Source organism: Sciurus vulgaris (assembly GCF_902686455.1).
Source record: "Sciurus vulgaris genome assembly, chromosome: 7".
NCBI lineage: Eukaryota > Metazoa > Chordata > Mammalia > Rodentia > Sciuridae > Sciurus > Sciurus vulgaris.
Genome location: NC_136467.1, coordinates 143226928 through 143247756, shown reverse-complemented (window position 1 = coordinate 143247756; position 20829 = coordinate 143226928). Strand labels below are relative to the sequence as shown.

Genomic DNA, 20829 nt, shown 5'->3' with positions numbered 1-20829 from the left:
TGGCTCGGATATTTCCATAGGAAACTGCTGCTCCTTTGCTTGACGGACACCCCAGCAGAGCCTCTGAGAGTCCTTTTTGGGTTTTGTGTTGGTGTGTTTTCCCGGTTGCCAGTGGCCTGGAAAGTCTGTGACATGCTCAGGCTGGTAGAAAATGAGAATCCCAGTCATCTCAGGCCTCCCCTGGCATGAGTCCTGGGGCAGATCTGAAACCAGGAGTTAGCCAAGAGAGCACGGCGGGACCCAGGATGGAAGACAAGAGCTGCAGTCCGCACAGACAACAAAATACAATCTGCTCTGGACAGGTGGCAAATAGCACCCGGGCAGATCCTGGGGTGCGGCAGGGGCACACTGATCTGCCTCGCATTTTGATGTGAAGAGCAAGCAGGGTTGAGGGGAGAATTTTGCCCCTCAAACACTCATACCGAGGTGTGGATCAGTGTGGCATCAGGCACTGAGCCACACCAGGGAAGGGGCCATACCCTCAGGTTGTCTCTCCTGTTCTTTGCTTGCATCCCCATTAGCACTGTTCCTAACCTGCCTGAGGCAGCTCTGTGGGTCATTGGAAAAGGGCCTAGTGAAAAGAAGGGAACAGGATCCCCCAGCAGGGACACCTGGAGTGGGGTCTGAACTGGCTCTGTTGTCTTGGCAGGCGCAACCCTTCTGGAGCAGATGAGTGGGCCAAAATTTTTCAACCACCGAACTAGATGTGTTAGTCAGCTTTTTGTTACTGTGACCAAAATACTTGACAAGAACAACTTAGAGGAGGAAAAGTGCTTCAGGGGTTCAGTCTATGGTCGGCTGACTCCATTGCTCTGGGTCCAAATGTGGCAGAACATCATGGCGGAAGGGCATGGTGGAGGGAAGCTGCTCAGCTCATGGTAGCCAGGAAGCAGGGAGTAGGGTGGGGATGGGGACAAGATATCACCCCCAGCGCATGTCCCCAGTGCCCTCTAGCCATGCCCCGCCCACAACAGTTACCACCCAGTGTGATAGTCCTTCCAAAGCATTAATCCATCAAATGGATTAATCCACTGATCATTTCACCTCTGAACATTTTGCATCAACACAGGAAAGTTCAGGGGACACCTCATATTTGAACCATGATTCCCATCTTGCCTACCTTAGGGGGCAAGAGTGAACCATGAGACATAAAGATGCATCCGGATATAACATTTGCATAAGGAAAGTTGATATTTTCCTCTGCAATATGGATTTGAGCTCCTTATTTAACTACCTTGGATTTCAATATCCAAAATTGTTTAAAGCTAAGCCTTCTGGAATGTCCCCCAACAGAAGGAGCCAATGAGTGGAGAGCAAGAGACACAGGAAGGTGATTTAAACAAAAACACCTTCACTGGTCCCTAAAACCATTCATTATCTTTTCTGAAGTGTCAGCCTGGGGCTGACTGTATTAGTTACCTTTGAGCTAATTTTTCCATGTTGAGAGAATTAGGATCAAGAGAATATAATAATAGCCAACCAGTTTTTATGCAACTTTATTTTTTTAGGATTGAATTTACTGGTTCCATTTTAAATTATATTTTTAAAAAATCCAAATTAAACACCCACTTATCACATGCCCTGTCCTCTCTGTGAGTCCCCTTACAGCAGGAAAACTCAACAGACGTGTTCACACCTGGGAAATCTCCAGCACAGAACCTGGAGAGATTAAATGATGGCACACACACTAGTCCAAAGTGCATTCCTGACAGCAGTAAGGAATTCACAGGTGTGTGGTTTTACACCCTACTCCAATAAAAAGGACCATTTTTAATGCTGTTAACTAAGTGCTACCTGGGCTCTTGTTAAATTGATTGGCAAATGAGAATTTCAAAACATCCTAGAAGGGTAAGGTTTACTGGAACAAAAGTTGGGATGTGGGCAGATGTACCTTCTTACTTCCAGAATCCCCAGGCGATCTGAGAATGGTTCTAGAACATTCACTGGAACAGTGTGAATGAACCATTCTGGAACAGTTGCTCAAAAATGATGACTGGACCCAGCTAACAGATCTGTCCTGGGAACTGGGGAGGAGTCATTCCCTTTGGGCTAATGTCACCAGAGAACAGCCTACCAGGATGTGAACTCTCTGTCCACAGAAGCCCTCTTAGGTAGATTCAGAGTCTGATTGTGGACATCTGGCAGCCTCTCTGTTCCTGTGAGTCTTAAGGACACTCAGGATGTTTTCCTTAGCATTTATGATACTGGGAAAAGAAGATATCTCGGAAGCCACCCTGAGAGCGACACTAACAGAGGGTGACATGTGGGGACTCCAGCAAAGTCAGCGAACAACCGCTTCATTTTCATGGTGTGTTGAATTAGATTTAGGCTTCGGCTGCTGTGTTTGTTTTGAGGCCCTTCCTCTCATCCAGGGCCAACATCTCACAAAACCTTACAACCGAATGTGACCTCCAGGGACCAGGGCCAGCTGGGAGGGAGGGTGGCCCGGGCTCCTCCTCGGTCCGTAATTTCTACTTTCAGGGTGGATATTGACTCTGCCTTTCCACATCTGTCCATTTGTACATGTGTTCATGCAGAGTATAAAAACCAGGGTCAGTTCAATTTGCCAATGTGAACTTGAGCAAGACAAAGGTTCTAGAATGAGGCAGCCCTCCAGACCAAAGATGGTTCAGAGTGTCTGCCTTACAATGGGGGCGAGCTACTTGTATAACCAGAAAGACGGGAAAGGACATACAGAGATGTCCCCACTGGAGAAACCTGCCTTACCTTATTCCAGCAGAATCTGGCAGCCTCGGACTTCTAATAAATGAGAAGAAAACAAACTTGTATCTTCTTTAAGCCCCTTCTTGTAGCGCTTTTCTGTCACTCGCAGTCCAATCCAAACCTTCTGCTCTGTGGACGAGGCCCGCCCACACCATGGAGAGCCATCTGCTTGACTCAAAGTTCACAGACTAAATGAAAAATCTCATCCTAAAGCACACTGTCACCGAAATATCCAGAATAACGCTCCACCAAATACCAGGCCAACATGGCCCAGGCACATTGACTCACCAATTAATTGTCATGGGGATGAGGACCAGGGTGTCCCTGGCATGTGGGTGGCTGGCTGTGGAAGTATCCCCAGGGGATGGCTTGACCTGGAAGAACTGAGGGAAAGGCAGAGCATCCCTAGGTAAAGGTCAGGGGAGGAGAAGTAGGTAAAGCCAAGAGAGGAGAAGAAATCTGACCAAGTCCTCAGAGACCAGCACACCGTGGGCAGCCAGGTACTGCAGCAAGGTCACCCAGGACCAGGCGGGGCCTCAGGCTCCCACTGAATAAGTTACCTGAGCCCGGGGACATCGGAGCAGAGCCGGCATGCAGGGAGGCTTACTGCCAACCAGAGCCCGGCCATCCTGCTCCCAGACAGGACTGAACTTAGGCACCAGGCAGGCCAAAGGCACCTTCAGTTTCTACAGCGAACACTAGACTGTAGTTTTGTCCATCTTTTCCCTTTCTGATAATTTTTCCTTACACATTTGGATGTTTTAGATACAAAATTATATAATTATTACTTGCATTCCTTGGATATGAATAATATAAATCCTGATTTCACTTTTGTTTAGATTGTCCTGAAATATTTTACGCATACTTTTATATTTAATTTTAGTAGATCTTTTGTGTTACATGTAGATCTCACAAATAACATATAATTAGATGAGTACGCAATTATGTATATGAGACTCAATCTGAGAATCTCTTATTGTTTTCATTGGTGCATTATAGTTGTACAAAATGGTTGGGTTCATTTTGGCATAATAATACATGCATGGAAATTTAATTGATTCCATTTCAGTCCCCAATGGAGTCTCTAATTTTTAATAAAGAGTTTAACCATCCTCTCCCTCCAAAAGAAGAATAGAGAACCATAGAGACCAGGAACGTGAGTCAAGCCCCTTTCCTGTTTGACCATGGAATTTAAAGTCAGATAAGGTTTGGTGAAATTCTGGCTCTGTGATCCTGGGCAAGACAGTCACCTCTCTGGGCATGAGGCTCCTTGTTTTTAGCTGGGGTTGCTAACCCCTCCCTGATGATTAATTATAGAGATCAGATCGCTTACTGTATATAGCTGGCCATGACCTCTCCATAGAACACGCTAGAATAATCTCACTGTCTCTGTTGGAATTTTTTTCTCCTCTCTTTCTAAAAATCCTCTCAATCATTGTCTCAATCATTGCCCCCCAAATTTTGTTTCCCTTTTCTGTTCTTTATTATCACGTCAGGGCTGCTATCACCTCAGGTTCCATCACAGGTGTTGAAGGATACCTGTGTTCATGCCACTGAAGTAATACTTCTAGATAAATTCAAAAATGTTAATAACCAGTCTCGTGTTGATGTTACGCTTTAAAATTAGGTTGAAGATTAAAATATTATAAATTGATGCTGTTGAAAATTAGTGATTTGCCAGGGGCTTAGTGGACAGGGATGAGGGGGGACCCTCACGGGCATGGGGCGTCTTTTGGGGATGAGGCAAATGTTCTAGCATTAGATAGTGATGATGTTAGTACAACTCTGTGAACATACTAAAAATCACTAAGTAGCACACTTCCACATGGTGAATTTTGTGTGTGTGAATTACATCCCAGTAAAATCAAATTGCTATTGCCTGGATCAAGTAGGGGATTGCTTACTTCTAAAGTCAACTGTTACACGAAGATGAGGCACTTGCCTGCGTACAGGGTATTGTTGGTGTTAACAGTGGTACTTAATGGCCATGCCCCAGAGTTACAGTAGGTGGAATTGGCTAGGACATCCCACCGTGACGGAAGAGGATGCATCAGCAGAGGCTGGGGTAAATTTAAAGGAGGTAAAACTTGAGCCAAGGCTCCAGGGAGGAATGGATGAACCAGAAGAGGTGGTAAGAAACAGACATTCCAAAGAAGAATCCAGAAGGAGGGAGAGATCATGGTGTTCCCTTTACTTTCTTGTCATTGTTTTAAGTTTTTCATTTCTTATGCAGTATCTCCAAGAGGAGACAGGAGGACTGGTTGTCTTAGTTGGCTTTCTGTTATTAAAACAGGATGCCTGAGACTGAGTGGTTACAAGGAAAAGAGGTTTTCTTTGGCTCTTGGTTCTGGAATACCAGGGTTGGGCGGATGCACCTGCCTGGCTTCTGGTGAAGGCCTCAGCTGCATCCTAGCCTGGAAAACAGCAGAAAGGAAAGTGGGAGCAGGGGAAGAAAGAGCATTAGCTAACACATTCCCTGCAGGGGAAACATCAATCCATTCATGAGGGTGACACTTCAGGGCCCTAAGTGCCTCTTGCAGGTCCCACCAGCCCCAACCTGTCCCACCACACTGGGAACCAAAGCTCAGCATGAGTCTTGCTGGGGACCAACCATCTCCCAAGCCCAGCACTGGTCTCTGGGACGGCGGAGTTGGGAGAATCCATCTTGGCTGGGCAGGGAAGGGCCACCCTGCACAGTAGCAGAGGCCCACAGGCCATGCTGGGTTCACATGTCATTCATTCTGGAGCATCTGAACTCCTCCTGCGTCCTGGGCCTTCGCACTTGGGCAAACAGAACTTGCTGGAAAGCCAGCATTCTGACTGGCCAGACCTTTGCAGCCTTTCATGTTGGAGAAATGAGATTTTTTTTTTTTAATTTTCAAGAAACAGAAGGCTGTGAGGCCGAGGGCAGCCATCTTGCTTTGCGTGGGTGTGAAGTGAGAAACTTCACGACCCACAAGCCCAGCAAAGCCCGCCAAGCAGGAACAGGATGAGTGCAGACTCGGGCTTCAACGCCAGCCTGACGATTCAGGGAGGCTTTGCTGGCTAAGCCACAGCACATCCGGGGGCCCTCACAAATGCCGACCCAGGCTCTCGACCCTGTAAAATGCCATAGGGAGGGGGACAAACTGCCATGCCAGGCCCGCCGGCGGAGCTCAGCAGTGAGGTGGTGCATCCTGGGCCCGGGGTGGATCTGCTCTGGCCTCTCAGTGGGACCAGGATCCCTGTGGGGTGAGCACCTCAGGGTTGGGAGACAGGAAAGCAGCTGGGCCCCTCTTTCTGAGGCGGGTGGTGCCACTAACTCACCCAGGGGCCTGTGCCCACCCTCTGGGCTTCCAACACCAACGGTCCTTATGTCATTCCGTCTTACTGGCATATTTTGTAAGCTCCCTCTTTGCTGTGATGGAAATCTGGGTCTACACCACCCTCTAAGCCTTTGGTACCAGCAGTGTCTTTTGGTGAGCAGTGAAGCAGAGTATGACCCCTATTTAAATATCTGCTCCTGCTCCCCGCCATCAAAAAAAAAAAAAAAAAAAAAAAAAAGCACAGTCTGCCCTGAAAAGAAATGGTTTGGCATAGTGAACATTTAAACATCTATTTTCCAGATGGATCTCTTTGTTAAACAAAAAAAAAAAAAAAAAAAAAAAATTAAAAAAAAGAAGCTAAACTCTGTGGAATGCGCCTAAGTGAATATTATTGTTTACTAGACTTCTTATTCCATCTTATGGCATTTTATAATAAAATATCAGCAAGCTTATACAGCAGGATTTTTTTTAGGTCCATAATCTTTCTAACCATAACAAAAAGGCGGTAAATATATTGTACAAGAGCACCATGGAAAAATGTGCGAAAGTATTTCCATAAATCAAATGTAGCACTTTGGCATTGTCTCTAAAGCATTAAATTTAGTAAATTAGAACCAGATGATTTTAAAATAGAAACTTACATAACTGGACGGTGTAACTCCCCCTCCACCCCCTGCACAGTTTATCTTCATGAAGCTGCTTTGGCTGCTACTGTAACAGGTATTTAAGACAGAAGGGCAGAGTCTGGGGATCACTCATCTTTGCAACTCCCCAGTGCCTGGCATTACGCTGGGAAATCAGTCAGTATTGGTGGACAGTGGGGACGAAATCTCAGTGTCGACGAAGCCCAAGCTAATTGGGAAGGAAATGTAACACAGTATCGTGATGACCCACAGGTAGACAAAACACCACCACCCCACACAGCATAGAAACACACAACCTGCTTTTCCTTCCAATGTGAAAGTCATGTATCTAAATCGATGACTTTGAAATTTAAGGTGAGATCTGCTTCTCTGTGAAGTCACCAAGCTCCAAACTACCATCACCTTGGAGTCTTCCTAAAACATAAGTCTCCATCCTGTTTCTCAGTAGCCCAAACAATGCTCAGTGCCGTCCTCCCTTCCTCTCCTCTCACATACAATTTCACGGTGTGGCTTGAAACTTAAGTCACGCTGGATGCTCAATACTACACATCGACTGAGTACCTGTAATCTAAAAGATCTTCTCTAAGGATCCACAAGGAGGGAAAATGAACAAGGTGCACTCTTCTCCTTCCAGGAGAATACTTCCTGGTAGCAGGTTAGCTGAAAACTGTAGTTCTAAGTGAAAGACACCTGACTTAAATGAGGTGAGGCAGAGAAGTATGTTTATTGCCTTAGGGTGGACTGCAGGCATGACTGGATCCAGAGGCACAGTACCAGAACCAGGATCTCTCCATCCCTCTACCCTAAATGTCTCTGCTTCTTTTCATATGTGGACTCATTCTTTCTTGCTATAGATGCTTTCTATGAAGAGGAAAAGATGTTCTTGGCTGAATGTGTTTCTAGTCTAAGATCCAAAGAGGAACAAGGCTGTCTCCCTTTCCCAGGCTTCATATAACAATCTCAAAAAAAGGTCTCAGACTGACTGTCTCTGAGTCACATGCCAAGTTCTTCGATCAATCACTGTGGACAGGGGGGTGCGTTTTATGGCCAACCAAGTCTGAGTGGCCACTGGGACTCAGTGGATGAATGGAATTCAAGGGATTGGTGCCATAAATATCAGGGGTATGGAATTGACCTAGCTTGGCAACTGATTGGATGTGGGAAGTAGGGAGGGAGAAAGATCAGACTTTAAATCTAGGTACCCAGGACAATGGTAGTGCCAAAACTAGAAACAATAGTTTGAAGCAGATGCTGTTCAAGGAGCCTTTACATGTGTGTTAGAGTTCTCCAGAGGAACAGAATCAGCAGGGTGTGTGTGTGTGTGTGTGTGTGTGTGTGTGTGTGTGTGCGTGCACACGTGTGTGTGTGTTAGTAAGCTTTCCATTACTATAAGAAAGTACCTAAGATAATTAACTTGATACAAGAAAGGTTGATCTCGGCTCACACTTTGGGAGGTTTCAGTCTAGAGCCTCCATTGCTTCAGGGACCATGGTGAGGTCACACATCGTGAAAGGAACACATGATAGAGGAAGCTGCTCACCTCATGGTCGGTACACAAAAGAGAGAGAAGAGATCAGTATCTCACAATCCCCTTCGATGACCTAACTTCCTCCCACGAGGCCCCTCATCCTAAAGATCGCGTCATCTCCCAAGAGCTCCATGGGCTGGGAGCCAAGCCTTTAACACGTGGGCCTTTGGGGGACACGTATCCAAATCTTAGCAGCGTGTGTATGTGTGTGCACACACACGCACACGGGTATGCATGTGTGTGTGGAGAAAGAGAGATTTGTTTCCAGGACTTGGCTCACAGATTCAAATTCTGCCGAGTAGGCACAGGCTATGATCAGTCCCAAGCAGGATTCCTTCTTCCTCAAGAACCTCCGTCTCTTTTCTCTTAAGGTCTTCGACTGATTGGATGAGGCCCACCAGCATTACAAAAAGCCATTTGCTTTACTCAGGCTACTGATGTAAATGTTAATCTCATCTAAAAAAATCTCTTCATAGCCAGGCCTAGACTACGTACCCTGGCACCAGAGCCTAGCCAAATTGACACATGGAATTAACCATCATGACCCGTGAATGAGAAGACCTTGGAACCTCTGGGTGAAGACGGATCTGAAGCAGTTTGAAACCTGGAACCCAAGTCTTGAGATGTGATTGTCGTCAGTGTAGAAGCCGCTGGAGAGGATGTGATAGAGAAAGGAGAAAATACAGAGGCTCAATGCTGAGGAGGGAAACCAAGGGAAAGCCTGCCTGAAAAGAAGACTGGAAAACACGGGCCGAGAAGGAGGCGGGAGGCACCCGCTGAAGGAGGGCCATGGGGAGTGAGGGGCAAGCACAGGAGTTGGCAGAAGGAGAGGAGCCCCAGCTTTGGCATTGGAGGCTGGGGTCCCCCTGGCACGGAGCTTCTTAAAATGTGACATGCGCACCCACACCGGGCCACACGCTGGACAGACCCACAGTGAAGTGAGGGTCAGGGACTCGTTTCACATTCATTCAGCGTCATCATTGTCCCCAAAGCGTGGGATTTGTAAGTCTTTCTCATTTCGTTTTTCCGGCAGCTTAAACCCTAGCACTGTGGCCACTGGCTTGGCTGGTTGTGGGAGGGAGGCAGAGGTAAGGGATGGAGAGGAGGCCCAGTCTTGGGGCCATTCCCCCTCTGACCTCAGCCAGTGAGAAAGAGAGAGGGCTTGGTCAGCGCCAGGGAAGGAGAGATGACAAAGGAGAGACCCTGAAGCCCCCGGGACTGTATCCACCACCAGGGTTCACCCGTCCACAGTTACACAATGTGAAAATCCAGAGAATTGACATGCCTCACTTGGCAGCAAGACCTGGTCAACTGGCCCGAGGTGACATGCTTTTGTCATTTGTCCCACTTGGTAAGACTCCGTACATTTGACTGCCGGGTCATGAATGAACCTGCTGCGGGAGGCAGACCCAGATTCCACGGGAGCGTTCTGCAATACGTGGGATATCCTCTAAATCTCTTCCATGGTCTAAAGCATTCCGAATATCTCCTTTCATCTGGCTCCCAGGGATTTAAAAAAGGAGAGAGAAATCTGTAGTTAGGACCAGAAAGACTTGAACTTACTCGCTCAGGGTGTGAAAGCTTAGAGGGAGAGGAGAAAGGGATGATTAGAGACTTGCGAGAGAAGAAGAGAAACAGAGGTGCCAGAATCAGGAGGAGGGACTATTTTTCCAGTGACCAGACCCATCCAGGTGGTGGCATTGGAATGTGCTGGCAGGGCTCTGGATCCGTGGGTACTCTCGTGCTTGGATCCAATCCATTGTCCATTAGACACACTTGGAGGGGGAAAATTGCCTCTGTGCTAGACACATGCAGACTTTGTTCTCATGACTCCATCAACAGTTCAGTGTAACAACTGTGCACACCCCATTTACATTGTGCAGGAGGAGAGGAATCTAGAGATGATTTAAAGTTCACGGGAGGATCTGCCTAGCTTCGGCACAGATACGATTTCACATCAGGGTCTCGAGCATCCATGTGAGGTCCTAGAACCTATCTCCCATGAATGCGAAGGGACAACTTGGGAGAGTGACATGGTGACAGCAAACCTGAAAAGCTGTGTTCTCCGTGTTCCAGGGTCAGCAGGGACGTGGCCCAGCTTCTTGCTGCTACACTCTGCCCTTGCTAAGACCAGAAGCAAGCCTAGCACATGAGTCACAAGAACCACAGGCACTGAACTTCAGAAAACCTTGCAACACGCCCTCGTCTACATCTTCAAGTCTGAAATCACAGGGTGTCAAGACTTGAGCAAATTAAGGGAACGTATACTTAACATCTGAAAACCTCAGCGGTGGAGTGAGCAGGAACGTGCGTCTTGGGCGTCCTCATTAGCCAGGCCCCTTTGGCATTTCGTACGAGGAGGAGAAAACGCCCTTCGTTTCTCAGCATCAGTGGGCAGAAAGGAATGTGGCGACCACACTCCACCCGGCAGGCCGAGGCTGGACACTGGTGTCCTCCCCCCACCACCCAGTCCCAAGCCCAGGCTGGAAAGGCATTCTTTCAGCAGACCAAATAAAAGATTGCTGATAGCTGGAGCCCTCCGTTTGCTTTCTAAAATGAACCAAACTCTTCAAAAGTTTGACAGGAACCGTGCAGGGTGTGCTGGGCCCCCCACCACATTCCTCTCCTCTTGCCCTCCTCCAGCAGGCCCCCCATGGCTTGGATTCCTTCTTCTCACTCCTCAGCGCCAGCTGGCGGCAGCCTGGGCTGGTCAGAGAGGCCCAAGGCTTTAACCAGGCCTGCATGATGTTTGCAGCCCAGGAGGGAAGAGGCTTTCTTTGAGGACTGGATTGGTTGGGCTCTCTTAGGGCACAAGAGGGAAAAATGTATGCCCAAGCCCTAAAGAAATGATCCACCCTGTGCCTCTAGGAAAGTGGCCGTTTGGTGACCACGTCCCTATTCTATCTCATCTCTGCCCAGGGAGTCACGCTGGATGCCAGATGTGGAACATGACTTTCAGGCATCAGCGATGGCAAATCACGGAAGTAAACCAGAAGCAGAACCTCCAGCCCCATCCGGGAATCGGGACCCTCAGTTCATAGCCTGTTCTGCTTAGCCGGACGGGGGCAATAGGCTAGAGAGGGAGGGAGGGAGGGAGCTGGGAAGTCTCCTCATGGCTGCGCATGCCATGCCATGTCGAATGATGGCATTGGGTCTTGCCTATCACGTCATTTCATCTGCAGAGTGGCAATCCGAGTACAAGGGGATGTCAGGGAGACTTTTCAATGTAAGAATGTATAAAAGAAGAATTTGCAAAGCTAAATCTATATGAAGGGTTAGCAAGAAGCAGATGCGGGGGCCTTGGTCCCTTCTCATCCGGTGAGTTTTCTGCACCTATTTATTATTGTGTTGGGCAGAGATCAGTCTCCACACAGTCGTGGGATTCCTGGGTATTTGGTCTTGGCAGATCACCTTGACCCTTTGTAAAACTCCACAGTCTAAAGCTTCTACCAGCAGAAGCAGTTTCCTTGACAGCTTCATGTAACAAGTTGTTTATTTGGACAAACTAAAGCATGCAATACAGAGCTCCTCCCAGCAAGAGAAGACAGCAGGCACGATTTTACTATTAAAACTCCTCTGTTCCACGTAACCCTGGGCCTTCGCCCAGGCAGATATGCAAACCTTTGCACACGTAAGGAAATGAACAAACCTAAATCTTTATTATGTGTTGCTAATTTTCCTCATAATTTCACCCCAAAGTGAATTCCTCCAAATCTTTTTCAAAGAAAGAAATACTGAATGCTAAAAGGAGCTTCACATGGCTTGTCATCTTTCACTGGACTTGAGTGAACAGTTCTGGGGGGTAGTCGTTGAGTATTCCAAAGCTAAAATAACACTAAACAAAACTTGACAGTCACACAGGTTTTCAAAAGGCAAGTCAAGGTATCGCCCGTCATTTGCCCCCTTCCAGGGGGCTACCTGGGTTTGTGGACGCCTGGATGTGACGTCGTGGGACCTTCTGGTTCTTTCCTGGTTTATCAGGACTGAGAGGGACCCAGGACACTCCATTTCAGCACTCCACCCTCGGGTAACTAAAAAGCAACCTCAAGGAATCCAACATGAAGGACGCAGCTGCCAGAATTGAGGTTGGGTGGAGTTTTTAAAGGACTGTACAGTGCCGCACTGCTTACGCTTGTGAGTCTTAAGGGGCAGTGGGATCCCACCACGTCTCACAGTGTGGCGCCCACTGTGTCACGCACTGATCCAGAGCCTCTAGAGTAGCCATTTCCATTCTTTGATGTTTAGAGACCCACCAGGCCCCAGGTGGCTTGTCCCTGAGAGAGAACAAAGAAATAAGGAGGAATCGAATCAGAAGCAAGGCAGGGGCCAAGAGCCAACAAGCCTGTTTGGTAAACACCACCGTCTATCTGCAGAAACACTGTTTAAAAATATTGCCTGACCAACTCTTGCACAAAATGTAATTTCTTCCCAGGACACAGTTGCCAACAGAGGAAGTGGGGGTGAGGTCTCTTGTGTCAAAATATTAGTGGGGGAAAAGTGAGTGAAGTTTCCAGCCCTCAGTCAAGAAAAAAGGAAAAACTCAAAGCTAAAGACTGTCCTTGGAGCTTTGCTCTAATAGCATACTCTCATTTATTCCAAGAACTTGCCCAGTGCAACAGATAGGAGAGGCTATTGCCTGGAAGTGACAGGAGCTCGTTCCTTTGCCTGCTGGGAAGTGACTTATTTGTGTTTTTCATTTTTCTCCCTGTTGAATTCCACGAAGACTGTGTATAGGGCTTCAAAAGACTCATGGGTGCAGAAGGGGAGACCACAGACAGGACAGGATCCTCCCTCAGTGGCTTTCAATCTCATTGTAGAGGAGACCCTCATGAATGAACCACAGGAGGCAGTAACTAGGCACTCAATGGTGAGCTGAAGGCACCTGTGGACTATGGATCCCACAAGGCCCTTTTCAAATGAGTGGAGTTCAAAGCCTCACACTCAGCCCACTGAATCCCACGTGCAGGGCAGAAGACGAGGCGGTCGTGGCTGCTTCTCAGGTGAAGCTGGATTGTGGGAGCACTAACTGTGGCCGCGGGCCATGGGAGAGTCCAGAGCACAGAGGAGGATGTCAGGAGGTGAGAGCGGGGATGGAGAGGTTTTCTAGGAAACATTCCATGAAGGAGACGAGTAAGCCGGGGGCGAGACGGGGCGGAGGTAAGGAGAAAGATGAGTGAGGAAGCAAGCTGGAAAGGGGGGACAAGCATCTGTGTGTTCACGTTCAATTAACCAGCTAGCTTCACAGCTTGGGAGCAATGCCTGCATCTCAGCCAGGCCCAGGTCCACTTGTGGGAGACTCAACCCTAGGGAACTGACAAACGGGGGCCTCCGAGAAGGAAGTGCAACCTGAGGAAACCCAGCAGGTGCCAAGAGACTTGGGAATGAGAAAGGCTGGGTTTATAGCGAGATCATTCGTCCTTTGGTTTTTTGAGATTGGCTTATCTCACTTAGCAGGATATTCTCCAATTTCATCCATTTGCCTGCAAATACCATAATTTTATCATTCTTTACAAACAGAGAAACAACATGTATCCCATTTGTTTACAATAAAAAAAAAAAAAAGAAAGAAAGTTTGGGTTTATATACTGGACCTGTGGTGCATCTGACTTTGCACGTGCCACAGAACTTCTATGACCTACTCTGTAGGATTGGTACATGAGGTGAATATTAAATGAAATCATGTTTGCAAATATCTAGTCCAGGGCCTGGCACCTGGGAGGGTTTCTATCAAGGGCGAATAAGCCCATATGGAATTGGAGAAAATTCTCACTGGCTGCTCTTTGTTTGAGAGATTTCTGAAAACTTGTGAGAGAATAGAGAAGTTGCTGCCTCCAATTATTTTTTAAATAATTTTGCAATATGTAGATTGCTTTTTAAAAATTAATACCAAACTAGACATGGTAAAACATGGTCCTAGCATGCTTAGCTTTTTTGGATCCGGGCTTGTTTCCTCTGCTATTCAAGCTGTTAAACCATCCCTCTGTGGATGTGGAAGGATCTATACTTTAATTTGAACTCAGTCCAGATATAATTTGCGTTATTCTAGAACAAAGGTTGGCACATTTTTTCTGTAGAGGGTCAGATCATATTTTTTGGTTTTGCGGGCTTTGTCATTTCTGAGGCAACCACTCAAATTTGCCATTACCGTACAGAAGACAACATGTAAATGAATAGGTGTGACTTCATCCCAATAAGCTTTATTTGTAGCTGGGAGTAGTGGCACACACCGGTAATCCCAATGACTCAGGAGGCTGAGGCAGGAGTATTGCAAGTTCTAGGCCTCGGCAACTTAGACCCTGTCTCAAAATAAAATTAAAAATTGAGCTGGGGATGTAGTTCAGTGATACAGTGCCCCTAGGTTCAATCACCAGTACCTGAGCAAACAAATGAACTTTATAAACACAGAAATTTGAATTTTGAATAATTTTCACTTCTGAGGAATTATTCTTCTTCTGGATTTTTTTTTTCTCCTTCCAGCCATTTAAAAATGTAAAATCTGTTCTTAACTCATGAATACAGAAACTGGCAATAGGCCCTGTGTTGATTCTGAAGGATGCATCCTAGGTCCTTTTGGGTAATAAATGTTACCTGCACAGTTTCCCACAAACTCATGTCTTTTCCTCATTCCCTTCCTGGACACTAAGCAGAACTCAGAGTCAACATATGTTCTTTGGATGAGGATATAGCAGCTCAGTGGTGAAGTGCTTGCCTAGTACTTGCTAGGCCCTGGGTCCAAACCCCAGTACCACAAACAAACAAACAAGTGGGTTCTTGGAAGTTCCATTTATCTTCTTATTCATTCAGCAAACACTTAAGCATCTGTAAGGTGTAGGGGGACCCAGCCACCAAGAAGACATCACCCCAGCCCCCTGGATCATGCCTACATTCAAGCCGGGGAGACAGACATCAACAAATCAACAAATCATGATCTGATGTGTAAAAGCCCTCATAATGGAGCCGTGTTCTGAGCACAATGGTGGCATAGTAAAGGGAGGGAGGAATTAGCTCTGAAAGGGCGAGGTGGGCAGGGTGGGGGTGTTGACAAAGATACACAAAAGCCTTAGTGTTGGCCTTGCTCAGAGCAGAAGGCCGGAGCTGGGGCACTCAAGGCAGTGGGACCCATCTGTGCAAATTCAGGACAGTGCAAACCTGTCCTGGAATCAGTGAGTCCCCCACCCCCAGCCCCATGTGGCTAGAGGGTAGAACAGGAGGAGGGAGGAAGAAAGATGAGGCCAGAAAGGGAGGTGGGGCTCAGAGGACAGTCCATTAAAGTGTCACTAGAGGGTTTGAAACATGATGTGCTGTTTATGATAACATGATCCACTCAGGCTCCAGGATCAAGCAGGTAGAGACGTGGAACACAGATGGGGCAGGAGTCATTTGGGGTGGGGAAACTAAGAAGAGATCATTAGAATAGCTCAGAAAGAGATTCAAGAGACCGAGCTAAGTCCTCTCGACTCAAGCTGGTGGTGGGTGCATGCAAGGATCCCCCAGCTTCATCCCCAGTGAGAGACTGGCTAGATGAGTTCCAAGGCTGCTCCCCACCCTGGCTTGCAAGCTCTGGGTCTGTGACTTTGCCCTTAGAGAACAACCATGTAGGCTTCTTCCGAGCTGTGGACTGAAGCATCTCCTCCTTCCAGCATTCTCTTGATTTTGTTCTGGATTCCTGCCAATGCACAATGGCAGCTGGAAAGTCACTTGGATGGCCGGGGTTCACCTCCCTCGCTCCTGCCTACAGGAGCTGGTCTGGGGACACAGAGGCCCTGGCAGACAAGCAGGCGGCAAGGCTGACGGGCAGATACACCCGCTAAGGACAGTGCTGGAGAGCACAGGAGTGGGGTCCAAGGTGCCTGTGGCAGACACCAATTACACAGTCCGGTTTAAACTTCACTGTAACGCCCAACAGCTCAGACCACAGATTTATTGAGAGACCTGTGTTTCCCCAAAGAGTTTTAAGAAACACACTGAATGACAGTAATGAAGTAACAACTATCTGCTTTGCTTAAGTCACATTAAAACCAGAGCTCAGCGTTTGAGCTGATAGCCTGCTGTCCTTGAGTGTTTAAACAAAGGGTGGAAACAGAGAAAGAGATCATCCCCTACTCAAAACACGCCGATGGCTTCCTGTCACGCTCAGGAAAAAATCCAAGCTGCTTTCCACCTACTTCTCCACGCCCGCTTTCCCCATCTGTCCCATATGTGTAGGCCACGCTCACCACACCGGGCTGCTCACCAGCCTTAAAACATGCCCCCAACACGCCCTGTCCACAGGTAACTCCTTCTATCTGGAATATTCTCTTCCCAGATCTGTGAGTGGTGAGATCCTCATTTTATTCACATTTCTGATTAAGTATCTGCTCCTTAGAGGGGTTTCCCTGTTCACTACATCCAAAGAACACACACACACACACACACACACACACACACACACACACGTCTGTTTTCCTCTAGCAATTTTTCCTGCTTCATTTTTCTTCATAGTATTTGTCTCTGCAAATTGTATTGTACATTTACTTATTACTTTCCTCTACTTTCACCTCTAAGCTCCACACGAGAGCAGAAATTATGCCTATCTGGGATGCCATCATCTCCTTCCCATTTAGAAAGGTACCTGATGGTTGGTGCCCAAGTAATATTTGTTAAAATTAGAACTCTACCTGTAAAAGAACCACACACAGATGCGGGACTCCTCCACCTGTTCATGAATGCCTGCCACACTTACAATACCAACAACAGCCTAATGTTAGGAATCATATGATTAATATGATTAAATATGAATGCTAGTTACATAATATACTATAACAACAATGTCACATGACAACAGAATAATACAAAATTAATATTAATATTAAAATAATAAAAGAGTAATAATACGCAACTATTGATGAAGGTCTTTCAAGTATCATTGGCTATTCATTTCTATTCACATTATTTCCTTTAAATCTCATTATAACCTTAGAGGGAGGTACTATTATTCTTTCTGTTTTACACTTAAGAGTACTAAAATGAAGAAGTTGAGAAATCTGTTGAGATTCCAAAATGAGTTTACCTGATTCCAATAACCTTGTGTTTTCCTTTATGCAACTAACTATACACCAACCTATACCACAGTGTCTTACTGTACAGGAGAGAAATAGGAAAACCAGGAAGTCACTTGGTAGGAATCAAGTTTTCTACGCTAGAGAATGAGATTTCTAAAAGTCCTAGTGTGGGCTTTGGGACACTGTTTTGAAACATTACAATGGGGTGGGATAGTTGGTGTTCACTTACTCGGTGGTACTCATCAAACAAAACAGAAAGAGGATTCAGCTTGGCCACTTAGGAGGCCAAAGGAATGTTATCTAGATCTCCTGGAAGCCCAGGACTCATCTTACAGATAGAAAGGTCTCTGACTCAAAGTCCTCCCTTATCCAAGCAGACACCAAAAACAACTTCCTGCAAATTAGCGAAGATCCTTGCAATACTGCATCCTAATTTGTGTTCAGAAAGAAATTACAAAATCACTCAGGCTTATATTTGCTTTAAAGTCAAACAAGAAAAGAGCAAGCCCTAGAGGAAGCCAGAACAGGTGTGTCAACCTCATTATGACTGCCAGAGTATCATGTCCAGTGAATAGGTGCCACATTAAACTGTGACCACCACTGCACTGTCCATGTGCACAAATCTCTTTCATAGGACAGTTGTTCCCTGCTCCTTTTGTTTAGATCATAAAAGTAGAGTTTAAATACATTGGGAATTTGGAGAGGGAAAAAAAATCAAACTGATTCTTATCCAACTCAGTCAGGAAAATTAAAAATAAAGGTTGATTTTCCATCTGAATCCTGTGGTCTGCTTGGGGTTGATCCCATCCAGGGAGAGATATCATTTGGATTCACACAGTCTCCATCCTGAGGCCCATAAGAAGGGTCTTTCACCTCATGGAAGGGGACCATTTCTGTCCTGTCCTGGCAAATCACTTGCTGTGCTTCACTGGAGAGAGGTCTTTTCAACCAGGGAGGCTTTTGTGTTGTTTCCCCGGATAATAAGTGTTGCTGGGTTAATGGGTCATTTGGGGAGAGAGGTCAGAAGGAAAAATCCCCAACGTTCAAAGCTGGAGCTAGTGGTGCTGGCCATCAAAGAACACAGAGCTCAGTGGACGGTGATGATGTATAGGGCGTGCACTCACCCGCCCCATCCCAGGGGTCACATCTAACCTTTATCCTCCGCAAAGACAGCGAAGGTCGCTCAATGTGTCTGACACTTAACTCTGGGAGGTCTGAAGAGAAGCTGTCCAGGGAACCCCTGGTGCCTGTGCTAGGGAGCTCCTTCTCACTGAGGGAGAATTGTATTCCAGCTCCTTGCAGACTGACGTTGCAAAGTACTTTGAACATTGAAAAGAACAAAAAAAGCAAACAGCCACAGAAAAGGGAGGGGGAAGGGGAAAGAGAAAGAGACAGCGATATCAGCAGGGGTGGTTAGTAAAAAGGGGCCTGGAGACAGAAAACCTTTTGTTCCCAGAGTTTGTTTCATGTAGAGATTGCGAGGTGAATGGCTTTGAAATGAAATGGGTTTATGAACTAGTTGCTAGGTCACAGGAAGCGCGACTGTCAGACCGCTTTGTGCATTCGGATTCTTTAATAGTTAGGTTAATCTTAAAAGGAATGTGTCCCCTCTCCTGCTTTCTCTTTCTTTTCCGTTTTAATTTTTTTTATTTTGTATGTGGAGAGGGATGCAGAAGTTCGGGACGGGTCCCCACTTTCTATTTTCCACCCGTCTTGATCTTGTAGAAAGAAATGATCACATTACAAGTCCTTTGTCGGGAGTTTTTCACAAGTTAAAGGTAGGCGGGGCGTAGGCGGTACCTCCCCTACTAGCCAATGGTGGGGAGGTATGCAAATGAGTCTGTGATCTGCTTGCCTCAATCAAAACAGTGCGCTCAGACGCTGGGGAAGGCGCGCGGCGACTCTACTCCGGGATCCTTCTCACTTGTCTCTAGCACTGCGCTCAATGGAGGGGCGGACTCTCCAAAGCTCAATGCTGTCTAACTAGAGTAGGAAAAGGGCTCCATTCAACGCTGCCGAAATGAAGTATAAGGTAAGAGTTCCTTTTTACTTAACGTTTCTTTGGACGTTGGAGGCTATGCCTGAATGTGTGTGCATGATTCTCACTATGACAGCTATTCTGCCCGGACCCCATCTCTGCCTGGGAGGGTTCTGAGCTGGGTCTCAGCCACGCAGGTTGGCAAGCAAGCAGAGACTCGGGTCTTTGAGACTCACGCCGGCAGTGCACAGTCCATCCCAGTCTTGCCGCTCTGAGAGTTGCGGGAGGGGGTGGAAATGACGTGGTGAGAAGTTAGACAGAGCCGCTTGCCAGCAGCCACTGCAGATTAGAGGGTGTCTCGCTGAATCGCAGCGCGCATTAGCTCAAGTCTCAGCAGCTCCCGGCGGCCTGGCCTCCGCTGCCCTGGGGAGTCGTAGTAAGAGGTCTCAGAACTGCTGAGTCTCTTCAACTGATTCTTAAAGCAAGGTTTTTCAGCCTTTGCCTTAAACATTTGAACTGAGAAGTAGTTTGCCATACGTACTTCTGGTGGAAGAAATTAAAAGCCCAGATACTATTATATGACTGATGATGGAGAATTCTGACATCCTTAGATGGTATTGGATGTAAGAATAAATAAGTATTAGTCATTTCTCGGGAACACTTTTGGGGGAGGGGGGTGTATAGGCAGAGAGACTCCAGCCAACTTATCGTGTCTGAAACTTGGAGTGTCAGAGTCATAATACTTCCAGGCATTATTTTCCAGTGCGTTTGCATCACGGTTTGTGTGTTCATTCTTGGAAAAAAAAAAAATTAGGACTTGCTCAGCATATTCCTTCTAAGGAAGCAAGCAACTTCCAGGGAACCCAATACAGTAGCAGGAGATTGCAATGAATTGAGCATAAATTCTTCTCTTTTTCTTTTGAATGATGAGCAGATATGAGTCCTAGTGCTTTTAAACAGTGCTGTTATTAAAATGAATTTTATTAAAGTGGCTATGCGTTTGTATTGACAATTTGTAATAGCTCATCTTCTGGATTATGCTAGCTGTGGGTTATTTTGCTTTCTTTCAATATTATCTAGCTTCTGGTCCATCCTTTCTTGATGTAAGGTTGTAAATACCTGCTCTAGCTAACAGCCACTGGCTAACCTCAGTGATAAATCTTTTGTTCAATAGCTGTAAATCTTGTTCAAAAGCTCTAAATCTAAATGCCAAAACGTCATTACTGTGATGCCTGTGTTATAGTTTTTGAAAAGGTTACAACTGTCTGAAGACACAGGTATCAGTTATCCTGATACTATTAACTTGCCATTATCTGCATCAGTAGGGAAGATCAGGGGAGAGGATGATCTTGAGGACTGCTAATATTTGTCTTCAGGGTGCAAACAGAACAAATCCTTCTACCTGGCAGGCAAGTTCTCTTTCTTGAACTTCTTTACTCCATCTTTCCAGAGTTTCCTTACTTAGAGTGGTGATAGGACTAGATGTTATTCAGCCTGTAGTGATTTTTGACTCTTCCTCTCCCTGTTGCTGAATAAAAATGGGCTTGCAGAAAAAAGAGAAGTTGTGTTCATGTATTTATTATTGGAAAGTTAAATGACTGAAATTAAT

General features: G+C 46.4%; 1 protein-coding gene across 2 annotated transcripts in view; it reads left to right on the top strand.

The window, feature by feature from the left end:
• NEDD9 (neural precursor cell expressed, developmentally down-regulated 9) overlaps positions 1-20829 on the top strand; it is a 177121-nt gene that overhangs the window by 111539 nt on the left and 44753 nt on the right. Inside the window, exon 1 of one of the 2 annotated variants that reach the window (XM_079147907.1) lies at positions 19109-19274. The exons of the other annotated variant lie outside the window; for it this stretch is intronic. Within the exon in view, the coding sequence (XP_079004033.1) occupies positions 19263-19274 (12 nt within the window). The 5' untranslated portion in view covers positions 19109-19262. Of the gene's footprint in view, positions 1-19108; positions 19275-20829 lie in introns of those variants that run through there. 2 annotated transcript variants of the gene reach the window in all.